The 26503-nt window shown below is 42.9% G+C and overlaps 2 protein-coding genes across 5 annotated transcripts; one reads left to right on the forward strand and one right to left on the reverse strand.

Moving 5' to 3' along the window:
* Positions 1-392: 392 nt before the first annotated feature.
* Positions 393-3565, reverse strand: fgf20b (fibroblast growth factor 20b). Its single transcript, XM_084940763.1, has 3 exons — positions 2404-3565; positions 2067-2170; positions 393-1919 (listed from the first exon to the last, which is right to left on the reverse strand). The coding sequence occupies exons 1-3, from the start codon at positions 2675-2677 to the stop codon at positions 1674-1676; spliced, it is 624 nt and encodes a 207-aa protein (XP_084796889.1). The 5' UTR covers positions 2678-3565; the 3' UTR covers positions 393-1673.
* Positions 3519-24704, forward strand: micu3b (mitochondrial calcium uptake 3b). Of its 4 annotated transcripts, none has more exons than XM_084940696.1 (15): positions 3519-3785; positions 6629-6776; positions 9303-9334; positions 9493-9571; positions 13543-13590; positions 13699-13781; positions 13857-13928; positions 15770-15811; positions 17647-17742; positions 18185-18273; positions 18499-18670; positions 20703-20811; positions 22022-22179; positions 22642-22710; positions 23724-24704. In XM_084940696.1, exons 1-14 carry the CDS (start codon positions 3519-3521, stop codon positions 22708-22710), a joined length of 1464 nt encoding a protein of 487 aa, XP_084796822.1. In that variant the 3' UTR covers positions 23724-24704. The 4 variants fall into 4 exon arrangements, with proteins under 4 accessions (XP_084796822.1, XP_084796829.1, XP_084796835.1 ...); XM_084940703.1 differs by having other exon boundaries at positions 23727-24704; XM_084940709.1 differs by lacking the exon at positions 17647-17742.
* The last annotated feature ends 1799 nt before the right edge of the window (positions 24705-26503 follow it).

Below are 26503 nucleotides of genomic sequence, written 5' to 3' on the forward strand. Positions count from 1 at the left end.
GGATATATAATCCACTCCTGGATGCTGTCATTAATCGACAGCAGTTGATGTTCAAGGTGTGCAGGTGGGAAAGTCCCACAGTATCACTCTGTAGACAGGAGATAGTTGGCAGCAGGGTTGACTATCCATATCAAGACAACCCCACTGGCTCACACACTCACACACACGCTCAGTTCACAGACTGATCTTTCATGCTTCAACACAGATCTGATCCCAACCATGGAGGAAACTGTGTACAGATAACAGATAGTGGCTTCTTAAGAAGCCACTATCTGCAATGTAGTTTTCTTTTGATGTTCATGTGCAATTAATATTTTGAACATAAAGACATATTGAGAAAAAAAAAAAGAGAGAAACAGAGACTACAATTTCTTAAAGATGTCTTGGCCACCTGGACATTCTTTAATAGGACATGACAACAAGGCTACAAATCTCAAATGGTGAGCAGGACTTTCTTAATCCTTATCGCCCTGACCTCTTCTTTTTATGCAGCTGCTAAAGTGGCAGGGCCCGAGCTAAAGGTCAGATTTTATTTGGCTCCGATCATGTCCTCTACGTTTGGAGCATTCGGGAGGGAAGCTTTGAAGTTTTATGCATCCATCAGGTCTACGATTCGTCTCCGGGCGTAATGGCATCCATAAAGAAAGACAACATTGATCTCATAAGCAGGTTTAAACTGTTGAGAGGCAAAGTTAACCAGTAAAGCACACCTTTTTTTTTTTTTTTTTAAATACCCCCCCCCCATATCGATTAATAGGTGAACACACTGTGCGATCGCTACCCTTATAAGCTCACAAACACAGCATTTTAATCAGAATTTGAGCAATTTATTGTTCATAGTGTCACTTTGCTGACTTCAAATGTAACAGTAGTTTGGTTATAATTGCCGTGTCAAAAAAAAAAGTAATTCACAGTAATCACATTATGATAAAATGCATGCCAGATGTGGGAATCTTTTCAAAGAATTTGCTATTGTTTTTCATAATTTTTTAGTCATTAGTACTAGCTGAATAAACGACAGTTCAGTTCAGTGTGTCAGTTTTTCTATAGTACAGTTTCTAGTGGGCTTTTGTTTTCTATATTATCGTTACAATTCTAGCTGTAAAAATATATTCTCAAATAAATAAATATATAACATAAATATGTGTATCTAAAATGAATAAATAAGCTTTTACACTTTGTTTTTTTAAACAGGCCTAAAGACAGGTGAGATTAAAAAAAATCTGTATTCCTTCAAAGTCCTTCTGATCAAGCTACGTCTCTCTGAGTGACACTGTAGTACCATCTTGTAATGTCACAGATTCCCACAGACTCCACACCAGCTGGCATCTCTGTCCAACCGAGGAGATACTCCACAACCGTTCAGCCCTGCTTCTTATTTGTCTCCTAATCCACGCAGGTACTTTTGTGGAAACAAATGATGCCCTCATGCAGAGCGTGCAGACATTCTAGCCTGTCCTCCTGGCTGCTGAGAGATGATGGCCCGTGCATTCCTACAAGAGGCCCCCCACCCCCTTCTCCGATGCCTTTATCCCCGCTGGTCGGGCTGCTGTTCGCCAGCCTGCGACCGGTCACATCCCCGCCTGCGTCCCTCCTTCTTCCTTTCTGCTCCCATGACTGCCTGCCAGGGCTTTTTAAGCATCTATTCCTGATCTGGACCAGGCCTCCAGCTCTCAGCTGTGTCCCAAGATATCCCTGTACAGCTCTGGCACGCGCTCGGGGTCCACAGGCCTGGGCAAGAAGTGTGTAAATTTCTGGTGCCGCCTGGATTTAGTCCCATCCCTTGGTGTCCCATCTTTATTTAATGCCACAAAATAACGCGTCCCTTTGTCTCCGTGCTTGTAGCGGTTGGATGAATACGTGTTGTACCAGTTCTCCTCAAACTGCTCCCTGAAGACACAATCAGCCGTGAGCTCCTTCTGCAACATGATGTGGGGGAAAACAGAAACACACATCCCAGTTATTCATTAGGATTATTAATTATAGAGGAATGAAAAAGTCTCTCGCAGGGGAAAAAATTGAGAAATAAAGATTTGGGCAACAGGAACAAGTGAAATGATACTTACAGAGCCATACAGCTCTCCTTTGTTGTTCATCCCCAGATAGAGTCCACTGTCCACCCCTTTAATGCTTATCAATCCAACAGCCAGGCTTATGAATTCCAAAATACCTGCAGGAGAATAACACAGTTGTTCTGTAAAGCCTGGCAGAGATAAAAGAATACGATCAAAGAAACTCAGTTCATTACCACAATTAATATTTGTAAATAATCAGAATCAGATCGAAACCTGTCTGTTCTAATACCATTGTTGGCGCGTTTTCTTTCTTCCTCTCATTTGTTTAATCTCAACTACTTTTCTGCAAGTGGAATTATATTTTGAAAAAAATGATCTTAGTATTTACCAAAACGGCTGTGGTCCTTCCTCGTGCCTTGCACTGTGCCATCCGGAAGTATTTCCAGATGAAATCCAGTTCTGCAGTACAACTGCCTCCTCCTGAGAATTCCTTTGAGGTGCGTTAAATCCGAGAATCTGTCCCCAGGTACGAGGTGCTCTTCCAGCCGCGTCTGGCTCTCCGTGAGGAAGAAATGAGAGCCGACTTGTGCGACACCGTCGATGCCGTGCCAGACGCCTCCAACTTCTCCCAGAGTGGCAGCACCACCACCAGCAGCAGCCATCGCGTCCGAGCTCAGCGGGTAAAGTTCAGAGAGGAGGTCCGGAGGGAGCACTCTTGCGTAGTAGGCTACCTGGCTGCCACTTATTGCATGTTTACGTCCCTTCTCCTCCTGTGTTACTTAGCACATGTCCCCGTGTGGCAGTCACAGCCTCGGGTTCGTTTCCCCTGACATCAAACACTCAGAAAATCTCAGCTACTGGCTGCACAGACTTCTCCGGGTTGTTGTTGGGTTTTTTTTAAAGGTGCGCCTTCTTCATCAGTTGGAGGTGGGCTGCAGTTGCTGGTCAGACAGCCCGCATGTTGCATACCTGTCCACAGTAGATGCTCGCGCCTCTGTTGTGCCGTGGCGGAGGTTTCAGTAAGTAAGGGGCTCGGTGAACGCTGCAGTGCAGGTAAAAGGAGCTCCTGGAGGTTTTGTGCTCAGAGGCAGGTGCAAAACCACAGGACTCGTAGTGGGCGGGGCTGTCAGATTAGACGTGCCCTTACAGGGCCCTTTTCCCCCTCTTATCTCAGTAAGAGAGAGAGAGAGAGTTGTTGGTGGGCTGGTGGCTTAAACTGAGCGCGCAGCATCACTTAAAAAAAACCCAAATATAGCAAAGATAAACTATAAACCACTTTACATCACCTTTTACACGAGATATAACTCTACGTGTAGTTTCCCCCCCCCAGCAGTTCTTTCACTCCTACAAATTTGACGCTCTTTAATCCATGAGCTACTTGAAATACCCACGGCATTTCTCGCGAGCTCGCGAGTAGCAGACGGCTCGAGCTCCCCTGCTCTCCCTCTCTCTCTGTCTGTGTGTGCGCGTGATATCGGTTACGACACCATAGTGTAAACAGCCATGGCTGCACTGCGCAGGCTTATCGTTTCATTCAGCTCCAAAGCAGAGACGTTCACGGCGCGGAAACCGCCTCAAACACCCTCAAAGGCGACTAAAGCGCAGAAACTTATCGCAGCGGGAGCGAGCATCACAGCCGGCGCCGCTTATTATTACTATTACTATTATTACTCCTGCCGCTCGCACGTCGGTAGGCGCCCCGGACTGAAGAGCCACGTCGAGGCTCGGCTCATGCATCTGGCGCTGCCATCAGTTTCCGCCACCGATAAGGTACGATAAAGTAAGCAGCGGCTGCTGTATGGCGACAACATTCAGCTCACTCCAATACACACACACACACACACACACACACACAGAGGAAAGAAATTAAAAATACTCCCAGTTTATCTTCAATGAACAGCAGCAACCTGAACCCCAGCACGTGATCACCAAGACAGCCTCGTGCACGTGAAGTGACAGTTATAATTATATGTCGTTACCATAAGGAGCTATCCGCGACCTTTGGTGCTGAAATGGCGAAAAAAAAAAAAAAGTGGTCAAAAGGCGTCCCAGATCGCGTGGCCAAGTGGCCACCATGACTGAAGGTTTTGCCTGATTGGCTTACAGCCTGTGGGCCATGACTGAACATTTAATGTTGTGTACGCACGGCTGTGTAGATTTAAGTGGTGGACAAAATCAGAGGAACACCTGACTGCATTTGTAACCAGATACTGTGCTGCAGTGTATTTGTTAATATCAGAATTTGTTCTGTGTGGTGTTTTCTAAAATACTTTTCTATAATTTACTATTTTAGCATTTTGTAAGTGCTCTGAATGACTTGTAGTATGACGATATATACTGCAGTATACTTCCTCTATCTATACTCTCACGGGTCAGTTTGTCAGATGCACCTTCCTATTACCAGGTTTCACTCTTTTGCCTTCACAGCTGCTTTAATTCTTCATTTCATAAATGCAACAAGGTGGTGGAAACACTCTTCTGAGGTTCTGGTCAATGTTGACTTGACAGCATCACACAGTTGTTGCTGATGTGTCGGCTTCACTTCCACGATAGGAGTCTCCTGTATCAGCACATCCCAAAGGTGCTCTGTTTGACTGAGATCTGGTGACTGTGGAGGCCATTTGAGTGCAGTGAACTCACTGTCATGTTCAAGAGGTCAAGACTGTGATAATAAGGGGATGAAGATACTATAAGGGGATACAATACTCAGGTAGGCTATAGTGTTTAAATGATACTTAGTTGTTACTAACAGGCCCCAAGTGTGCCAAGAAAATATGCCCTGCACCATCACACACCACCACCAGCCTAAACTGTCGATACAAGGCAGGATGGATCATGCTTTCATGTTGTTTCTGCCAAATTGTGGCCCTACTATCCAAATGTCTCTTGAGAAATTGAGACTCATTAGACTAGGAGTCTTTTCCCCCAACTTTCTCTTGTTCAGTTTTGGTGAGCTGGTGTGAATTATAGCCTCTGTTCTTCTGCTGCTGTAGCCCATCTGTTTCAAACTTAGACGTGTTGTGCATTCAGAGATGCTCTTCAGCATACCTTGGTTGTGTTGAGTTACTGTTGCCTTCCTATCAGCCTGAAGCAATCTGGCCATTCTCCTCTGACCTCTGGCATCAACATGGCATTTTTGCCCAGAGAAGTGCTGCTCACTGGATATTTTCTCTTTTTCAGACCACTCGCTGTAAACCCTAGAGACGGCTGTGTGGGAAAATCCCAATCTGGCATTAAAAACCATGCCATGTTCAAAGTCACTTAAAAAAATCACCTTGCTTCCCCATTCTGGTGGTCAGCTTGGACTCCATCAGGTTTTCTTCACTGCATCTACGTGCTTAAATGCATTGAGTTGCTTCCATGTGATTGGCTGATAAGATATTTGTGTTTAAAAGAACTTGAACAGGTGTATCTAATAAAGTGGCCAGTAAGTCATCATCTTATCTAAACAGGACTGGATGTTACAATATTTTTTAAATATTATGTTTTCTTTGTATGTAAACCAGAACAACACACAAAGGAGTCATTTTAATTCTTTAAAGCTTCTTTAAACCATGAAGTAATTGCCAGAAAATTAAATCCTTTTTGTGAACCTTCTGATAAAAAAAATTAAATATTAATGTGCATATATGAGTTTTAATTTGTGTCATATTTGCTACATCAGGGGGAATCACACTGATGATGTAGAAATCTAAAAAAAACCCCTAAATTCATGTATCAAATATTGGCTTTAAATGATTAAAACACACTGGAAAGTATATTTAGTAGCATTTAGACAAAGAGGACAACTGCAAAAAATAAATAAATAGATAAATTAAAATCCAAAGAAACAAGTAATTGCTGTCACTTCAGCAGATTTTTAAATGTTTCTGATTCAGGTCTCCCCCTGTTTATACCTATTCTTTTCAGCACCAATTATAAGCTTCATATACAGACTTTTGCAGCCTGGTTCTAATTGTTTAACCTGCGTGCATTGTGTCCTGTTACACAGCACCGCAGAAATGTGTCGACAATGCTAACACGATTTTTACAGATCATTGGGAGATGTAAACAAACTCGTAAACCATGTGTGATGTGCTCGCTTGGCTCCACGCAGCGAAAAGATTGCTTCTTTGATATCTGTGGCTAGGAGGGAGGTAAGCTCAACTGGTGTCCACATAAAGGGGGATCCAGGGACACAGGAAACTGGACACCAGAGTTTGGCGGACATGCTGATATTTGATGAGAGGCGGGGGTGGTTAGAGGGGGTTTAATGGTTAAGCAGAGGGGGGCACGCATTCCCCGGGTGTTTGCTCTGTGCCCAGTGGACCTGGCGGTGTGCCACCTGACAGAGAGATCCACTCTGTCTTCACCAGTCCGGCCTTCTGATCTGCCTGGGTTTGAGCAGTTGTAGGGACATTATCTGCTGTGCAGGGATGAAAAATAAGGCTGACATAACATGCGCCCCATTACCGTATTAAAGCATGGGCTTCTTTGTTGTGCCATGTGAGCGAGGCTTTTCGTGACAGAAAAAGCTTCCATGGATTTCATAAGAAGCATCTTTCAGACACTATAATCACTGATATGATTTGCAGTATTTCATGGCGCGTGTGTGTCTGTGTGTGTGCTTGCAGACAAGGACCTACGGTCTGGATGATGGAGATGCCTACATGTCCTCCTATGAAAACAGATTTCGTCTGTTCAGTTCGGTGGAGTACGAGGGACAGCTCTACATGACTCCGCTGAACTTCATCGAGTCGGTCACTCTGAGTGAACCAAAGAGTGAGTCAGCTCCTGACAGCCAGCTCACAACACAGTGCCACATGTCCTTTGAAAGGAATGAAGGAATGAGTGTTGGTGCTCGGGTCAAATGGTTAGCCAGTCAATTAATCTCTTACTTATTCTACCTTATAAAATGCCAGGATTAGCTTGAAGATTTCAGTGTGGCCTTTGGGGCTATAAAGAGTGTGTTTTCCTCCTTTTTTTCACTACACGGTCAAACAATTCATAAATATTGAAAATAATCACTATCTGCTTTTAAATCTTTGCCCTTTATTGAGCAAATAGGACCTTTGGAGACCTTAGAACAAGAAACTGACAGTAAAAAACCTTTTTTCAGTTCACCTATGTGTATTGCTTTAGCACATTGAAATAAATGGTAAAATTGAGTTTTGGTTCTTTTCTTACAGCTCAGTAAATAAAGCCACAATGTAAAATTCAATTCAGTTTATTTTATCTATATAAAATCAATTAAACCTCTTTATATTTTAAGGTAAAGACCCTAAAATAAAACAAAGGAAACAGAGAAAACCCCAACAATCACATGACCCCCTGTGAGCAAGCACTTTGGCGACAGTGGGAAGGAAAAACTCCCTTTCAACAGGAAGAAACCTTCAGCAGAACCAGGCTCAGGGAGGGGCGGGGCCATCTGCTGTGCCTTGTTTATGATAAATAAGCATTTTTTAAAATGATCAGACATACCAGGTTCAAATCTAGGGGCCGGGTGCTCTTTCCATGGAAGAATCAGCTGTTTTTCTTTTTCTTCTTTTGTAAAATAACTTTAGTATACTTAACAAAGCCACACGAAATTGTATCTTCCTGTTATGAAAACGGTTCACGGTTACAGGCCCTTGAAGCACATATAAGTTGGCTGAAATATTTTAGCTTTTTAATTCACGTTATTCAGCCAACATTTTTGAGTCCTCAGAGCCTCTTGAATACACATCCAGGAGAGCATGATGGACAGCACGAAATGGTGTATCCTCCCAAGCCAACCCGGCATGCTTCCACCCACACCTCATCAGGTGTTTAATTAAGCCCATGCAACACCCAAACAGTCCACCATCATCAGTGCGAGGACAGTTCGGGCTGCAGAGGGACGTAACACTTTACTTGACTGTCGTCTCTTTATCTCACGGTTTTGCGTTCCACCTTTATCAATAATCTTGTTAATTATTTTCATACTAATATAGCTTTTAGTGGCAACTGACTGCTACCTGGAGCCTCAGGTTAGGGTTGGACCAACATTTAGCACCTGTAACTATGCTGTATTGTGTCTCGCAGGGGTTCATATCGGAAAGTGCCATTCCAGAAATCAGACTTTTCAGGAGTCAGGAACTTCGGCAAAGGAATCTCATTTAGTTTCTCTGGTTAAGACTGCAGGATGTGTGTAAAATATGGAGTTTTGAATTCAGCACCTTTTTTTTCTCCTTGGCTGATCACGAAGACAGGGTGGGGACAAGTCCTTATCATTTACTGGGATGCTAATTTTACAGTGAAAAGCAGGCTCTTGAGTTCAGTGGCATCCTAAACGCAGGTGATAATGCTTCTGGTGAGATTACATTTGTTGTATTAAAGATTTATCTGACTTTGATTTATTTAAAGATGTCTCTGTCATCCGTGCACGAGGACCTGGTCTACCATTTACTTCACAAACACAGCAGATGCCGCATGGCCTCCGTGAGCTTTGTTGTTCTGCTTTTGTCAGCTGCCATTTGCTTAATTACATGTCCGTCATGTTTCCAGATAAATCTCCACTCCTTCATCCGATTGTTTTCAGTTACGCAATGATTTAATAGCAGTTTTAAAAAAAGCAACAACAAAAACCCCCCAGAATATCCTTGTTGCTGAGGGCCTGCGAAGTATCATCGGACAATTAGACACAGCTCTAAGTGCTTTCAGTCATAACACCTGCATAAAGATAGACATCTTTACCAGCAACCTTACTTTTATGGCTCATTTATGTGGTAACAAAGTCACAGGGACCCACAGAGACCAAACAACTTAGCACGGATACCATAAATGTAATGATAAGGCGGTCTTGACTTACTGTGATTGATTGTAACATTAGGTGTGTGGCCTCTATCGCTGCATCTAATGATGAAGGTAAACAGGACGCAGAAAGGTAGTGGCACGCTATTTGTTATTGTTGTGAAGCTGCTTAGTGTTAATTTGCTAAATTTTAATCACAGTGTTTCATGGTAGGAGTGTGGCTGTAATAAAGCCATGCTTTTCTGTTCAGTGCTGCCATACATAAGATCTGCAGGATTATTAACATTAGTGGTGATCGTTATTCCAGACAGAGGCTTTAAAATGTGTCGGTGGAGGGTTAATGTCAATGTTATCGACACAGTTTCCCAGCCAGGTGTTTTTATGATGTGTTCTGCTTATCTTCTGCTTTATTGGCCCCTGGAATGTGTTCATGGAAACACACAGCGTATATTTCTGTCCCTGTAAACACTTGTTTTCACTCGTGCTTCCCAGTCCTGTACTCCTGACTCAACTAACTGTTGGCCTTGTTTCGTTTAGGTAGGAGAGTCTGCAAGTCCCTCACGAAAAAGGTGAGTTGTCCCGTCATTTGAAGCCCTTGATGCTGCTTCACAGAGCCTCCTCCTTATCTGTGTAAAATCCTCTCAAATTACTGTAACACCAGCAAATACATCACACTGAAGGGCTAAGAAATGAATGTGAGATCAGGGATTTGCTTCTGTTCTCGCAGGAATTAGACAAGATGCTGGCTGATACCCCACCTGTTTGGAAAGGATCATCTAATTTGTTTAGAAATCTCCGTGAACGAGGTAAAGAACCCGCTCTGTGTGTTCCTGCTGTACACATAAATCCTTTGTGAGATTTTATTTTTTAAGGCCCTCCCATGTCTTGTTCAATGCGTGCTCTGTTGTCCATGTGCTAATCTGGAGCAGAAAGCGTGGGTTGTAGTTTCTATCTTATCTTTCCATCAGTCTGCTAACATGTCATAGATATATTTTTAGATAACCTTTTCATGAAGGAATGGCTCATTGATGGTACAGTACACACAACAAGGCTTGTTTGTGTCTGTAGTAAAATGCTTCAAAGGTGAAGTTATTGGAAGCTCATAAATTACATAATTATGACTGTAAGCAGCCTGTGACAAGGATCCTTGAAAAAAAAGCACTTAAAAATGCTACGAATGTTAGGAAAAGATTCATAAATCCGGCGACATAGAAAAGACTAAAACTCAAGTCAAACTAATATAATACTAGAACTTAACGTTATCTCAATATATAAGCAAAGAAAATACAAAATAACAGAAAAATGCTGGGTCACAGACCCAGCCTCCAAAAAACACAAGTACATAAATTATTTGTTTGGTTCAATTTAATTCAGTTTTATTTATACAGCGCCAAATCACAACAACGGTTACTCCAAGGCGCTTTGTAATGTAAGGTAGACCCTACAATAATACATACAGAGGAGAAACCCAACAATCGTTTGACTCCCTATGAGCAAGCACTTAGGCGACAGTGGGAAGGAAAAACTCCCTTTTAACAGGAAGAAACCTCCGGCAGAACCAGGCTTAGGGAGGGGCGGGGCCATCTGCTGTGATTGGTTGGGGTGAGAGAAAGAAAACAGGATATAAAACATGCTGTGGAAGAGAGACAGAGATTAACAACGTGATTCAATGCAGAGAGGTCATGTATATATAAGGTTATATATATACAAGTAAATATACAGTACTTTGCCAAAGTCTTGATCCACAGGTTATTTCTTTATATTTTGCTTCCAAGGAGCCAGACTTTCTTCTAATTTTTTTTTTTTACAGTGGTCATGAGCAACAGTTCTCTTTCGTGTTTTTCTTTGGACACTGGGCGCCTTTATTAGCTGAAAACTTGGAAGATTTTGCCATGGTGCACAGTGTATCCATAAAATAAAAGGAAACTTGAGAAGTGGATGAAAAAATACCCAGGCTTAAAAACTAACTTCAGTAGTTGATTAGTATGTGAAAAGTCATGTCTTTAATAAACGGAGACAAAACCTGAGAGATGCATCTGACCCTTTAGCTGATCCATCCACTGTTCACTGAAACCTCATCAGAAATGGTCTCAGTGGATGGATGGCTGTCAAGAAGCCGTTCTTAAGGAAGGGAAACAGGGACAAAAGGCTGACGTACGTATGCCGAATTACACAAGAACTGGACTGATTTGAATGTTTTGGAGAGAGAGAGGTACAACAGTGAGTGTCTACAGCCAACTGTAAAACACGGTGGAGGCTCCGTCATGGTTTGAGGTGCTTTCAGCCAGTGGTGTTGGGAATCTTGTCAAAACAACCTATGATGGCCTATCAGCAAGCACTTGGTGACAGTGGGAAGGAAAAACTCCCTTTTAACTCCAGCAGAACCAGACTCAGGGAGGGGCAGCCATCTGCTGACTGGTTGGATGTGAGGGGAGTAAGACAGGACAAAAGACACACTGGGGATACTCCCAACACAGTAAAACCATACCTGGATAGACAAACACACAATGGAACACTATCGGTCACGGATTGGCCTCCCCGGAGCCCGGACCGCAACATTATTGAAGCAGTGTGGGACGATCTTTACAGAGACTGGAACAAAAGGTAGCCGACATGCAAAGAAGAGCTTTGAATGTTTCAGAGCTCTTCCTGAAGACTACTTAAAGAAATGAAAAGAAAGCTGCCTAAGAGAGTTCAGTCTGCGTTGAAGAATAAAGGTGATCATACAAATATTCACTTTTAAGCTCGTTATTGTACAAACTCTGTTTTCGCCTTTTATACTATATTTCCCTGTACGCTTGCATGTTTCAATAAATATTCCCATTTTGCTCACAAAATATAAAGAAATGACAGGTTGCTGAAGACTGTATTGCATTTCAGACAGAGCGTCACAAATACGAAGGAGAAAAGGCAACCAAGACAGATTTTCCCAAAGTTTTCTACTTTTAATTACAGTATGCAAAACACACAGTGGGATCCTTCACTTGTAAACCACTACACTATGAGCCACTATGCTCATTATACCATGCACAATTAAAAAGCTAAAACATTAAGAAGGTTAGAGCTTTTAAAATGTTCTGGTGTTACCTACTCAAGTGTAGTGACTTCTTGTTGGTGGCATAAATTATCGAATTTATGTGCTAAGTTTTTACATTGACAGCTCAACTGAAATCTGTCACTTTGCACTCGGCAACATTGTGACTTCCCAGTCTTCACCGTGTGCACCGCGCAGGCTCCTGAAGCTCGTAAACCGTACACATGAACACCGCACTCTGCACGTCTTTAGCCTATATGTGCTGAAAACAGCAGACTGTGAAACTGCCGCAAACCTGAGGTCTTCGTGAGATCACACGAAGCCCAACTGAAGTTGTCAGTGTGACTCAAAGTCCCCTTTTAATGTTCCCACCTGGGCCTTCAAACTCTGAGCGCAGCAGGTCAGACGTGGCAGTGGAGCATCAGATCTCACTGTTCTGCTCTCCTCCTGTGTTGCTTTAGCTAAGTGCCAATGCTGGGATTTGGAGCTTTTAATCCTGCTGTTAAACGTTGCAGCTTTGTCAGTGAAAAAAGGACTAGATTGATCTGTGAACAAAGCGTTGCTTTTGAGAATGAGGGAGCTGTTTGAACCCAGCTGTGTCGAGACATGTCCCACTGGCCACCCCCCTGATCACCACGGACATGATGAAGCCTAAGAATGGCATTGGATTACATCTCCGGGACTGCCACTCTGTATGAAGTGTTTTTGTGGAATTCTTTGTATTGTCTAACAACATCTACTTGAGCTCAGAGGCTGAGCTTGAAGGGAGAAGGGGGGTCTCCCTCCACGAGTGAAGGTGTGTGGTATTGGTGAGACATGGCAGGAATCTTAAAAGTTTTTTTTCCCTGTCTTCAAGCTGTTTAAGCTTTAAAAGCTTTGAAGGTAGAGATCTGTTGTCATTATAGGGTCATACCTGCCAAACTGAGAGAGCTGGGTGCTTTGTTTTAGAATATTTTTAGATGATTTTATGGCTGATCCCATGCACGACTGATGATCTTCTCCCACCTTAGTTTGTGCATTTGCAAAATGATTCCAGCTCCAAGGAGAAGCATAAGACGGTAATAACTAAATCTTTCCTGACTAGTTGGGTTTTATTCCTCGAGTGTTCCTCTTTCTGAAAATATCTCCCTGCAGCAAACCTGAATTCTTTTCCCATAACATCCAGAGCAGTCACCCAGAACTATCTTAGCTCGATTCTCTATCTTCCTGAGCAAACAAAAGCTTGGGAATGCTTTCAGAGGCAGGAGGGAGAAGCCTCCTTAGTTGGTTGAGATGTCTCCTGACACTTACTCTTCTCTTTACCATGTCACACAACAAAGGGGGCTGAAGGATGCAACACAAAGCCCAAATCGGCTATTCTCAATCAGTGACAGATCACTCGAGAATGTATTACAACTTGTTACCCAAACACGATCAGAAAGCCACGGGCCTTAAATTTGTTTGGGTTTGTGTCCAGATAGGTCAGCTCAGTTGTAAAGTTGGTGTTTGTGTGAGGGGAACACCAAGCATGAAGTAAAAGGCACCTTTTAAGATGTTATCGCCAAGCACGAGGAGATTACCTGTGTCTGAAGGCGTGCTCTGTTTCTTTGGATGGATTGTTCATCTCGGCAGCATGACTTTGAACATCTGAAAACACCTTGAGCTAACTGGTTAAGTCATTTGATGCCATTTTGAGGGTGAAAAGGAACATTTAGGTTTTTGTTTCTTGTCTTGACTCTTTTCTTTTTTTTGTCTTTGTTCTAGGTGTCATCAGTTATACAGAGTACCTCTTCCTGCTCTGCATTTTAACAAGTCAGCATACCTTTGAACTGATTTACTCTGTTATCTTTAAAATTTATATTTTAAAAAAAGCAATATAAAGGCGCCTGTCTGACGTAAATCCATTGTGTTTGCTTCTAGAGCCCCATGCAGGCTTCAGGATTGCTTTCAACATGTTTGACGCAGATGGAAATGAAATGGTGGACAAAAGGGAGTTCTTGGTGGTATGGAAATCACCATGATTTATCAGATTTAATCACATGGATTTGATGTTTAATATATGGTATGTTCTATCCTAGCTGGAAGAAATTTTCCGTAAGAAGAAGGACAGAAAAGACATTACTGAAGATATGCAAAGACAGGACCAGCAAGTATGAGCTTAAATCCTTTTTTTAGTGGCTCTAATGTTTTTTTTCACCAGCCCGGATTCACCAGAAAAGGCCTGAAAAGCATGCTGCATGCCGTCTGCACAAGCAACACTGTGACAAAGTTTGCAACTTATCATATAGGAACTATTGGAGGTCTGGATCTGTTTTTTTATGCGCTTATCAGACAAACAATGTGGCTTGCTGTGGGGTTAATTTAACACCTTTTCCTGTCTCTGTGCACATGCTGGACACGGTCTATTGATATCTTGCAAATCATCAGCCCAGATGGCTGCCCCTCCCTGAGTGTGTTTCCAACTGAGGTTTCTTCCTGTTAAAAGGGAGTTTTTCCTTCCCACTGTCACAGAATACTTACTCATGTTGGTGGTTGGGGTAGTAATCTGATTGTTGCAGTTTTTTCTCTATTAATGTAGTGTCTTTACCTTACAATATAAAGGACCTTGAGGTGCTAGTGAACTAAACTAATTGCTCAGTACTCAAGATGTGCTCATTTCTGGCTCCACACTGAAGCCCACTTTGAAGGACTTAGCCAGTGGGTGAAGTCACATTTTTGACATCTCTCTCTGACATACAATCTATGGCAACAACATGCAACAAGGTGGTAATTCAGTGTGTCACAAAAGCTGTTGTGAGGAAACGATAGATGCCACCACTAATTTGCCTCAAGCTAAGCTATTTTTATTTAAACTGAACATGATAATGAGCTGGAGAGTTATACGCTAACGGTAGAGATAAAACTGAATGCCAAACAAGTATAGCAACAAACAGCAGCCACCGGTTTGAGTTGCAACACTAGAAAAGTGTTGCTAGCATTACTTAAGTTGGCCATTTTAACAGGGAGTTTACTATTAATGACCTCATATGGCCGTTTGAGGAACTGCAGTTTTCATCCCTTCATTATTCAGTGCATTTTCGCGCTTTGACCACAAACCGGGAATTGGTGTGAACTGACAGAGCTGAAACAAAACATTATTTTTATATATTTCGCTATTTTTTATGGGCTACAACAGTTTCTTTTTAACTGTTTCCAACTAAGAAAAAAAGAGCTTTTAGAAATCCAACGAATGCTGCCCCCTTAGAGCAGAACATAGTTTGCAGCTAAAGAGCCATATTGTCCCTGAGGAGTTGGTGGAGGCCAAAATCAGAGCTGAAAGGAGAATGATTGATTTACATTCAGAAACCTCCAATGAAATGTTGTCAGTCTTCTTCTCATATGAACTTAATAAGCTGGTGAGACGGCGTGTTTACTGCCTGCTCTGTTTCCCGCATTAGTGCCAAAAAAAGAAAAGAAGTAATGCAGATTTAAAGACATCAGTCTGAATCTCAACATTGAGGTCAGATCAGACTGTGTGGGTCTGTGCTCGCTTGAGACACTTGCAGTAATCCTAGAGAGAACACTCGCTGCACAGAGGTGACGGTGGTCATACAGGGTAAAACATGCCTAAGGCTTTCATCTCTTTGGAGTTGTCTTACACTGCATGCAGGTGGATGTAAACAGGGCGAGCTCAATAGAGCGATAAGAGCGACTCTTTGAGGTCTTATCTCATAAGAACGCAGCATAGAGGAGCTTATTCTGCTGGGACAAACGTTAGCATCTCTGGACGGCCTTGAATTAAAATTGCGCCCGTATAACTATCAAAAAGATCATTAGAATGGATTCTCTAGATCAGGATGGGCTGGCTGTGCATGCGTTTATAAGGCTTAACAGTAATTTGGGACCATTGTCAGATACGCTGTCTCGACTTGATGTCTTTTCCAGCTGTCTTCCTGTTTTAAAATACACTCTGCACTAATTCACCTGCCGTCTTTTTTCTTTTGCATTTCAGAGCCTGCAGCTTTACGGAAATCACAAATCCCAGGCTCGCAGCGTATGTAGCCTGGAAACGGTGCCTCTTCTTGCACGCTTTCTGGAATGTGGTCTCCTTAACCTGAGTTATCATAGGAAATATACATGTTTCTGAGAGGCTGACACCACCCGTATTTGTCCGAGATAACCTCACTTCACATTCAGTAAAATCCGAAATACCTCACTCTGTGCTTTAGAATTATCTCATATTTGTGTGTGTGGCAAAAGCAGGAGGGGTGCAGCTCAGATGATTTATGTACTCGCCTTTTGTCAGTGTTGGGCAAGAGATTTCACTTCAAAAAGCTCTTACCTGACGACTGACACCGCTTTTGCCCGGACCCACATGTTTTATTTTTACAGTTTCTTGAGGAGTGGTATTTAGGCTCAGGTTACCTTTAGAGATGGGTTTGACCATGAAGATGCCAGTCAGACAGGAGCAGCAGAAGCACTGTGAAAGCCGCTCTGCAAACACGTAGGAGAGCCTGCAGCTAACACAGAGCGCTGCTTGAACACTTTACCTGTAGGTGTGTCTTCTTCTTCTTCTTTCTTTTTTGTGTGTTTTGATTCCCTCTGCTTTACTGTAGGTGTCTTTCCTGCACAGAGTTCAAAAGTCAAACCTTTTCAATAAGACATAACAGGCACGTCTTGAGTGCTGCGGTTGGGCTTTCCCCAGCATATTCTAATTACAAGTGTTTCAGAGTCTTTTCATGGGATGAGATGGGAACAGCGGCGAGCATTAAAGAGCTGTTCCGTAATTAGCTGCGGGATCATGCCGTACATCTCCCTCTCTGCTAAGAAGCACTGAGGCGTAGAGGAAGAGCTGTTTTATCAGCTGTCTCGCTTTCTCCCTCGGGCCTGAGAGATGAAAAAAAGAACTGAATAAGATAAATAAATATTATGAAATGAAGCAAGCCACACTTAAGAACACGTGTCAGCAGCAGCTGGCTGCTTCTGGTTGGTTTTTGCCATACTTTTGTTTTTCAGGGAGGTGATGTCGGGACTTGAGAGGCCTTGAGGCTCAAGAAATGATGGGTTGAAATAATAAACAATGAGAATGAGAGGGGACCAACATCTTTTGGTTCATAAGTGGGAGTTACATTTGTTTTTCTTCACTAAACGGAAGACTGGTTTCCTGTGATCTTTTTTTAAATTCTTTTATTGCACATCAGTAAGGAGAAAATGTTTTCTGGAGCAGCTGTAGTAGCTCCGCGGCAGCTGGGAGAGCTAAGGAAGGAGTGTAAACTGTAATAATGGTAATTATCCATTAATCAAAGATCTAAGCAGCCCGAGCTCGTTGAGAAAAATACAGCAGAGTGGCTTCCAGTAAGCATCGAGCAGTGGATGTGACGTGGGGCAAAAAAAACACTACAGTTCTGGTGATGGAAGGTGTTTGATTGCCTGCATTTACTTTGCAGTGTAGCATCAAACGATGACATATTGTCGGATTCAGTTTCAGCGCTGACCTGGCATGAATCCTCCTCCAGGTCTTACACCTCGCATGCTTTGGACATGTGTTAGCCACGTTGGCTCGACATCCCTGCCAAGAGGCTGCATGCATCGCTGCAGCGCAGGCTCATGTCAGGGCCGATCAGCCTCTCGGATACGCAGGTGTCAGCCCCGCGCTGTTTCTGCATGTGTCTGTCCCCGTTGTCTCTGTGGGTATTCAGCTCACCTGTCTGTCTGTCTTTTTTTTGTACGCCTGCCCAGTTCCCCATCTCGCTCTGTTTCCTCGATCCTCCCGCCTGTAACACCATGTACCGTCTGAGTCTGTGCATCCACCTTCCATTCCCCTTCTCTTGGTGACACGAACCAGATGTGTTATGTCTTCTAACAGCTGTGCTTCCATTGCTACCACAGGTTCTAAAAAAAGACGGTCAGCATGTGGCTGCCCGAGGCATGTGGGATGTTCTCAGACGTGGCACGAGTCAAGTTCTGTTTTCTGATCTCACCGAGGTAGCCGGGCACTTTTTTAAGCTGCTTTTTTGCTAAATAATCACAAAAACGATGCTGTGCATCATCTCAGTTTCCTCATGCTTCTGCTGGAATCTGACAATAATGTGTTAGGGAGCGCAGCAGAGTGTGCTCTCCACTTACGCATCTGTCTGATCAGTGGTGTGAATTTTTTAAATGGCGCGTCGACAGGAAGAAGCGTGGCATGGCTGATGGTTCTGTTGCATGGCACACGTTTGTTAAAAAGGAGAATTAATTAATTCTGAGTCGAGCTGAATCTGGAACATTCAAAAGCTGAACCTGACAGCTGGATGGGAAGTTTTGTTGAAACTTTGTTTCTGCTTTAATGTTTGCAGTAATCAGTGGGATTTGTTGCATTGTGTGGTTTTGCAGTCTGTAGCTACATCTGTGTGTTAATGCTGTGAACTTTTGTTCCCTCTCATAGAACGTGGACTTAAAATCGGAGACCACACTCTTGGTGCATTTCTTTGGGGAAAAAGGCAAAGCTGAGTTGAAATTTGAGGATTTTTACAAGTGAGTCGAGAAGCCCGTTGCTTGCTCGGTGATTAATGATGATGTCCCTGGAAAAAAAATCATTATCTGACGCTATTATACGGCCATTAATCATTTTCATACCGTACCATACTAACCCACCGACAGTTAGTGGTTTTGTTATTGACTATGTTAAGTATTCCTTTGTACCAAGCTTCTGGCGATGGCGTTTCCTGTCAGCAGCTGCCGTCTGTCTCACTCCTTCAGGTTCATGGACAACCTGCAGACAGAGGTGCTTGAGATAGAGTTCCTCTCCTACTCCAAAGGCATGCCCACCATCGGCGAGGAAGATTTTGCTCAGGTCCTCCTTCGCTACACCAATGTCGAGGATGTTAGCGGGTATCTGGAGAACATGTGTCACAGTATACCAGATGAAAAGGTGCGCTTTTACCTTCAATTTCCCTTTGTCAACATTACTCAAAGAACGAGGTTTAACCTACAATATAATATAATCCAATACCACCAGTATACTCGCAAAGTATCCCCCTACTTCCTAACAATGAATTTAAGAAGTACATCTGTATTTTCATCATAGCCTGTATGAATGAAAACTCTCATGTCACCCGAAGTTTAAAGTGTTGCACCTTTAAAAAATAAAATAAAATACCATATTCACGTGTCCATGCCCTTCATCATACAGCATGATGAAGGCCGTGGTCTTATTCATGCTGTCACAAAAACTTTAACCTTCATTTAGTTGGAAGAGTTGAGTTATATGCATGTCATAGTCAGTACAATTGTTATGAAGGGGTAAATATACGGTGGCCCTGAGAGGTCAAACGCACTGCAGCCCGAGAAAACACCAGCAAAAGCACTGAAAAGCCAACAAAACACCAAAACCGAAAAATTGTGTTTTGTGTGCTTTTGTAGCATTTTGTCTATTTGCTTGTGTTTTCTTAAATTGCCTGGCTGCTGTAGATTTAGCTATAGTGACCAAATAATTTTTGCAGCAGGTTGTATACATTGTCCTCCCTGATGCCCATGAGTCGGCTTGCTTTTGGAGCCTCAAGTGGCCACACAGGGAAGTGCAGTTTTTGGCAACTGTGCATTGACTTTGTTTTTCTGCAGCAGCAGCCGCAGCTCAGAATTTCTGTATTTCACTGCATGCTTTCTGTAATTAGCTGCTGAGTATAAGAAAAGAGGGTTGACATTTGTTTGTGCTAAACTTTAGCTTGAAGATGGTTAGTTTAATTCAACTCAGTTTGCACTTAAGTATGCATGGGAATGATATCGCCCCTATAGTCCAGTATACTCTCTATCCTAAATGGAAGATATGTGTTGCTGCTAATTGGCAAACTACTACATCAGACAAGATAAGACCTTGTAAAGCCACAAAATATTGTGGCCGTCCTGTTAAATTCCCAAAATGAAAGAATTCCCACTTCTGTGTGGCCCGAATAAAACACAAAGCTTCAAAATTGCTAAACCCCAATAAAAACAACTGCAAAAGTCATAACACTACATCAGTCCAGCAGTTGGAGGGGATTTCCAAAAGCTATGCAGCCTTTTCACCAGATGCTCTGTAGAATCACGATTCTTCTACAAAGACAAAGTTTGGATCCTCGCGTGGTGATGTGGGGCTTTAATCCCGAAGTAGTCTGCGAAGATATTGGTTTACATGAACATGGAAGCATTTCACCCATCTCTTCCTTTTAATGCCGCTCTGTGAATTAGCTGTTGAGTGAAACAGCCTCATTTTGGCTTGAATTTGTTTTTCCTCTTGGCACGCTGACCCGCATGAGAAGGTGCCAGCAGCTCCTCAGCCAACTGGAGTAGCCTGTTGCTAGATTTCCATTGATAATCAAGTGGGTCTCGTCATTACGCTGAGAGATATTTTATGGCTCTCACATTGTTAAAACAGCAAAGCATCACAGATTAGTCATTACTCCATTTGTTCGGCTGTGTGTGTTGTCTGTTTGGCTGGGCCCCCGGCGAGAGAAGCAGCTAGTAGCTGCAGGATGGTTGAGTGGACATCAATGGGCTCGGGGTTATAGTCATCAGCCAAGCCTGAGATGTTTGGGGATTCATCACTTTTGTTTTTGTTTATTCAAGTATCAGGTTAATCTGCTTTAGAAAAGTCTGCAAACGGCCTGACCTCTTCCCAAAAGCGACGATCCTCCCCCCCTTCCTCACCCGCTGCTGACAGCTCAGCGTGTCCATACCGCACAGGGAAAATCCAGCAATGTATACTTTGTCTGTTTGGGTGTGTTATCTATCTGATGACTCCAAGGTCCCACACACACTAAAGGATTCCCCACAAGATGAAAGAAAGCAGATTACGCATTGTGTGAATTTTAGCACACGGTGCCGGAGTGTTGACACATATGTCTTGTTTGCTTTACGTGTCTCGGCGGTATCATGTCCATGAATAAAAGCTTTGCTTTTTTTATTTGGTTATTATTCCTGTGCAGGGAATCACCTTTGAGGAGTTTCGGTCCTTCTTCCAATTCCTTAACAACCTGGAGGATTTTACCATCGCCATGCAAATGTACAACTTTGCCAACCGCTCAACTGGGCAAGGTAACGTCTCACATTGTGGATGCATGGACAGAAGGTGCTTTTAAAGTGATTTTAGTTTTATTTTGTGTCTCTGACTTCTTGTTGTCTGTCTCTGACTCATGGGGGAAAACCAAAAACACAACTTCTAAACTTCTATAGAAAGGACCAACCATTTCGTAGTCTACCTGGACTAATTATAAAGAGTTTTAAGTCGAGAAAAATCCGTCCATCCATTCTCTTCCGCTTAACCTTTTTCAGGCTTGCGGGAGGACTGAAGCCTATCCCAGCTGTCTCAGGGCGAGAGGCAGGGTACACCCTGGACAGGTCGCCAGTCTGTCGCATGACGTCGAAATCTGTGATATAACTACAGTTTATGATCATTCCAACTCTAATGTTCAATTTCTTTATGTTTGTAAAAAGAGACAAAAAGTGCAGCGTTTAAACGTCTCCTTAGCATCATTACTGTTAACAGATCCGAAAAAAATGGTACCATCATTTAGCTAGAGCCAAAAAAAGTAAATCCACACCTGAACACTGAATCTACATGTGAGTGTATTAACAGCTTACAACTGCTCAAGCAGCCTCCAGTGCAGGAGGTTACCTGCCTGCAGGGATTTGCTCCCATGCAGCTACAAGCAGTTTTGTGAGGCTGGTCAGAGATGATGGGCTTGATGACCTTTGACTCATAGGTGTCTTTGGCTGAAGTGTTCAGCCTGCGCTTTAGCTGCTCCTGTCTAAAATGTGATTCAATGCTTTGTGTAGAACTCGAGTCTTAAATCCATTCGATTAAAATAGAAGTATATTTATTTGTTGCACAGAGTGTCGTAAATTCCTCCACCAGTCTGAGTTGTGCTCTTCATGAATAAATTAACCTCTCTGACTTTCATTTAAAAGTTGAGAGAGCTTTAATATTTATAATATTGTTCCTTTGATCAACCACAGCATTAGATTCACCAGCCTAATATGGTGATGGTGCCACCAAAACAGCTTGGAGCCACTCAGGGCATAAATAAGGCCTTCTGAGGGCGCCTCGTGTCCTTGGTCTGACATATCGCACAGATGCTTAGTTGGACGGAGATCCGGGGAATCGTGGAGCGTGGCAGGACTGCAGCAATGTTTAGGTGGATGGTATCAAAGTACGATCCGCATAATTGCGAGGATCCAAAGCTTGATACTGATGTTTGATACTGTTAACATTGGTAATACACATGTGATAATGTGTCATCTGCAGAGGAATTTGCCAGAGCGGTGTACGTGGCCACCGGCATCAAACTGACCCCCCACTTGGTCAGCACTGTCTTCAGGATCTTCGACGAGGACCACGACAATAAGCTCAGCCACAGGGAGTTTGTTGGCGTCATGAAGGACCGGCTGCACCGCCGTGCTGGGGTAGGACAGCTGAGGGCTTTTATGCATTATTGATCTATTTTCTGCTTCTTTTTTTTTTCTTTAACTCTCTCTGTCAGTGCAAATGGGCTCAAAGGTGAGCACATAAATCAGAGTCAAACAGGAAAATACGGTTTAATTAAGAACTCAAATATGCATGTTTACATTCAGCGGTACTTTAAAGAATTTCCTCTACTTGATCAGCTTCTAGTAACAAAATCGTCATGTGTTCTGCTTAATTTTGACTTTAAGTAAAGGCTGATTTTGTGCCATTTTTCTTTAGCTTGCAGTATCCTTAGATACACCACGTAGTCATGTTTAAATTACACTCCTGCTGCATTTTGTCACTGAAACACAACTCAACGATTTGAGCTTTATATGGCACTATACTGCCATCTAGTGGCTTCTCTTCAAATCAAACTGACTTTCTTTCTCTTTCTTTCCCCTTTCGCACATAATTCACAGGGCGTCCGAGTGGAGGAAAAGTTTGTCTCTTTCAAATCCTGCATGAAGAAGGAGCTTTCAGGCAAATAGGTAAAAGCTTTTTGCACGGTGTCAGCGTTCACTGACGAATGGGACAAAATACAAAGAATTAAAAACTGCACTGCAGCAGCACACAGTCTTTGGAGATGTGTTTGAAGCCCACGCTGTCCTCGTCGGCAGCATTAAGTTTCACTGTAATATTAACGCCTGAACAACTGCCACCAGATACCGGCTTAGGCCTGCATACATGAGCAGTGAGCAGTGCAGTTTAAAGCTGTATACATGTTTCAAAGGAACCTCACAGGAGAGGGCATAATAATCTGATCTCTGATTAAAAAAAAAAAAAAAAGGAAGGAAGAAAGAAAAGGAGGGAAGAAACTAAAGGAAGGAAGGAACAGTGGTGAACCGCTGGCAGGGTCATGGACAGGCAATGCTGACTGATGCAAACGGGGAGTGAAGGCTGGCCCGCATGATCCGATCCAACAGGCGAGCTCATGTAGCTCAAACTGCTGGAAACTTAATGCTGGTTCTGACAGAAAGGTGTCAGAATACACAGAGCATCACAGTTTGTTGGGTATGGAAACGCTTCTATAGGAATAAGGTGAGCTGGTGAAGGCACTGTTAGGTTGTGGGTAATGTTCTGCTGGAATGGTTTGAGGAGCACAACAATGAGTTTGAGGTGTTGACTTGGCCTCCAAATTCCCCACATCTCAACTTACACGACTGAAAGGATCTGTTGCTAACATCCTGGTGCCAGATACCACAGCACACCTTCAGGGGTCTAGTGGAGCCCGTGCCTCGATGGGTCAGGGCTGTTTTGGCAGCAAAAGGGGCACAAACACAATATTAGGCAGCTGGGCACAGTGTTGTGCTCAATAGGTGTACAGAGCCTGTGCTAAAAATTTACTCTACTAAACTTGCAGGACTGCTGCTTCACTGAGCTCCATGACCTTTTTTAAGAGAAGGTTTTTGTTCCTCAGAGGGAAATACTGAATTGTCTTAATGCTCTCTTAATGCGATTTGGTTCCATGGTTACTTTTTTTTTCTTCTCTCTGTTTTGTCAGCAGGTGCAGGTCCCAGCACCAGTGCATGTCTTACAGTGTGGATCAGCAGCCTCTCCTCTCTGCGACGACAGAAGGGTTAATGCACACTGCAGCACATTATTGCTCTATCTTAGAAGCTTTGAAATAAACAGGATGTGGCACGAAGAGGATGTGGTCAGCCAAATGGAAGAGGCGTTGTAAGCGGTCAAATGAACACAGTGACCTGCTACTTAACACCCAGCGTTACAGGACTCTGCAAGTCTAACTATATGCTTTTGCTATTTATTGTTGCTGACTTTTATTTATTTATTTAAAAAAGAAAAATCAGGGTTTTCTTATTAATGCTTAAGTATTTTTTTTGGTCACTCGTTCTGTCCTGAGCCTGATATGCCTGCATACTTGGTCCTTTTGTGGTCTCTGCAGCCCCCCTGAACAGATCAGCTTCCCCTCCTCCTCCTCTCGCTCGCCCCCAAAGCTCTGCAGCTAAAACCCTCCAGGATCCTCCAGAGAGGCAGCAGGCCCGAACACACTCACTGTGGCTTTCCCCCCCCGTTTGACTACAGGCAGCTAACAGTGTTAATCATTTCTTGGCTGGTGCAGAGAAGTGCTTTCACACCACTTGCAGGGATGACCTCTGTATAAACGTATGCAAAATGTTAAAGCCATATGTTTGTTTCACTCCTGAGCTTTAATATAAATGGAGTTACAGAAACTAAATGTACTGTTCCTTTAACTTCCACTTATTGTAATGAGTTCTTAAGCAATGTCATGCTTTGGGTAGAGCTGTGCTGAGGAAAAAAAAAGTTACATGCTTTAATATTAACCAGACTAATGTGTTTGCATTTCAGACTACTCTCTGTTTAAATATTGGAATAGCTGAGCTGCCTCTTTACTTCAGATCAGGCTTCGACTGTTACACCGACATGCACGTCACCCATGTGATCACTGTTTTCACGCCTGTAGGCGAATAAACCGCTCCCGGCCGAGCGTCCTCTCAACAAACTGCTGTTGCTTTCTCCTCTCTGTGATTACAGTGGACTGGTGGCAGCACCACACTAGATAAAATTAGCTGTTTTAATCTCAACCTGAAGGCAAATCATTAACAGTATTAATCATTGGGAACTTGGGGCTGTGTGGGTGTTCAAGACTCTAATCGGGGGCTTTTTTTAATCTTTAAATGATTAATTCAGGAGGGTAATAATTTACAGTCTCGTGCTCTAATCCTGCACTTACTGAAGTTACATGAAAGGTAGTGTCACTTCAGTGATCACACATTCATTCTTAGCTATTCAACTGTACTTTGCATTCCAGCCTGTTTTGATGAGGGCTTCACTTTTCCTTCACTTTCATGTGAGCAATCAAGTTCATATAAACAGAAATTGTGCCATCTGAAAAGGTCTGTTTAGTGGTGCTTCAGCAACTTCAAAGAACTGCACCAAGTTGGGAGACTATAAACATTAAAGAAAGAATCCCACTAACTGAAACAACACATGTTTAAGACTTAAAGACACTGGATCCCGGGTCTCAAGCACAATCCCCCTCCCTTTATCATCTCAGATTTTAAAAAGGCTCTCTGAGCCGCTGGAACCATCACACGACTGTTTCCACAGGCTGAGGAGCATCACTTATCCAAGTGTATTAGTCTGAATCTGTGTGGAAATGTAACCGACGCCTGCTGTTGTGTCACGTTGTGGCTTCACTGAGAGCTTCAGGTCATCTGCGCTGCCCTCCAGCGCCATCTTTTCAATCAGTTTAATTTCCCTCCATTTAACAGGGCTGTACTTCCCAAAGTAACACACATTCATAAGGATATTTTCACTTTATCGTCAGATAAAACCTTACATCAGCTATTCTCATGTAAACTCACGTATTCATGATCACAATTAAGCTTTGCACAACAGGGCTCTCAATAATGTACGTAGCAAATAATAATAATACACATGTGTAATATATTAATTGGTAAAATAAATACTTTTGAAAACTGGTCGAAAAGTGAGCCATAATGATCTGGATTGATTGACTTGATTGATTTTGGTCCGTGTACCCAAACACTGTGAGGCACACGAGGGGAGAATCCATAGAATGAGCACAAGACCTGTAAGTGCTTATTGTTCTATTATTTATTCTATTATAGTTATATTTACAATTATGATTCATTTGTGGCACACATTAAGTGTAGGTTGAAGTCCTTTCTGAAGAAATTTGAATACGTTTTCTGTGCTTTGGTACATTTTACACGCATCAATTTGCAACGTTTGTAAAGTTCAACACATAAATTAGGGGATAACCAGCTTATACTGGAATATAATACAGCAAAGCTCCCAGTGATTCTGTGGTGCTTTCAAATAATTATTTTCATTGTTTATCATGCTGTGTTATCTTTGCTGAGTCTTTTGCACTGTCCTTTTTTTTGTTTGCTAACTTCCTCTTCTTACACTACTCTATGAGTGCAGGCTGTATTATAGAGCATCCTGACTGGGTATGCCGTTGGGATGCAGGATGTTACTGTGCGGAGTTTTGGCGTGCTCTCTCTCAGCCTTCACTCCGAAGATTAAGAAGCTTTAGACCTGCAAAGGTTCGTGGTGTCATGCCCTGGCCCTAACCATGCAACATCAACTTTTGAAAAGACATGGCTGCACAAGGATGCTAAACAGATAAACAACTTTGCACGTGCCTTCAGGGTTGCCCTTTTTGAATGAAGGAGAAAAAATGCCACAATAACAGCCTGCATCTCAAAGGCGTACTCTAAAACAGCCTGGTCCTCTATACTAATGTTTCTTTCAATGTAAGAAGGGGAGGGT

Source organism: Perissodus microlepis, chromosome 2 (genome assembly GCF_051167445.1).
Source record: "Perissodus microlepis isolate ML-2025 ecotype Zambia chromosome 2, ASM5116744v1, whole genome shotgun sequence".
NCBI classification, from domain to species: domain Eukaryota; kingdom Metazoa; phylum Chordata; class Actinopteri; order Cichliformes; family Cichlidae; genus Perissodus; species Perissodus microlepis.

Bases quoted from the DNA above. Each gene is read 5' to 3' on its own strand.
- fgf20b (XM_084940763.1), bottom strand. From the start codon at position 2,677: ATGGCTGCTGCTGGTGGTGGTGCTGCCACTCTGGGAGAAGTTGGAGGC. The intron at 2,171-2,403 runs GTAAATACTAAG...ATTCTCCTGCAG, and splicing joins GAAGGACCACAGCCGTTTTG to GTATTTTGGAATTCATAAGC. The intron at 1,920-2,066 runs GTAAGTATCATT...ATCATGTTGCAG, and splicing joins AAGGAGAGCTGTATGGCTCT to AAGGAGCTCACGGCTGATTG.
- micu3b (XM_084940696.1), top strand. From the start codon at position 3,519: ATGGCTGCACTGCGCAGGCTTATCGTTTCATTCAGCTCCAAAGCAGAG. The intron at 9,572-13,542 runs GTAAAGAACCCG...TCTTTGTTCTAG, and splicing joins TAGAAATCTCCGTGAACGAG to GTGTCATCAGTTATACAGAG. The intron at 17,743-18,184 runs GTAGCCGGGCAC...TCCCTCTCATAG, and splicing joins TGTTTTCTGATCTCACCGAG to AACGTGGACTTAAAATCGGA.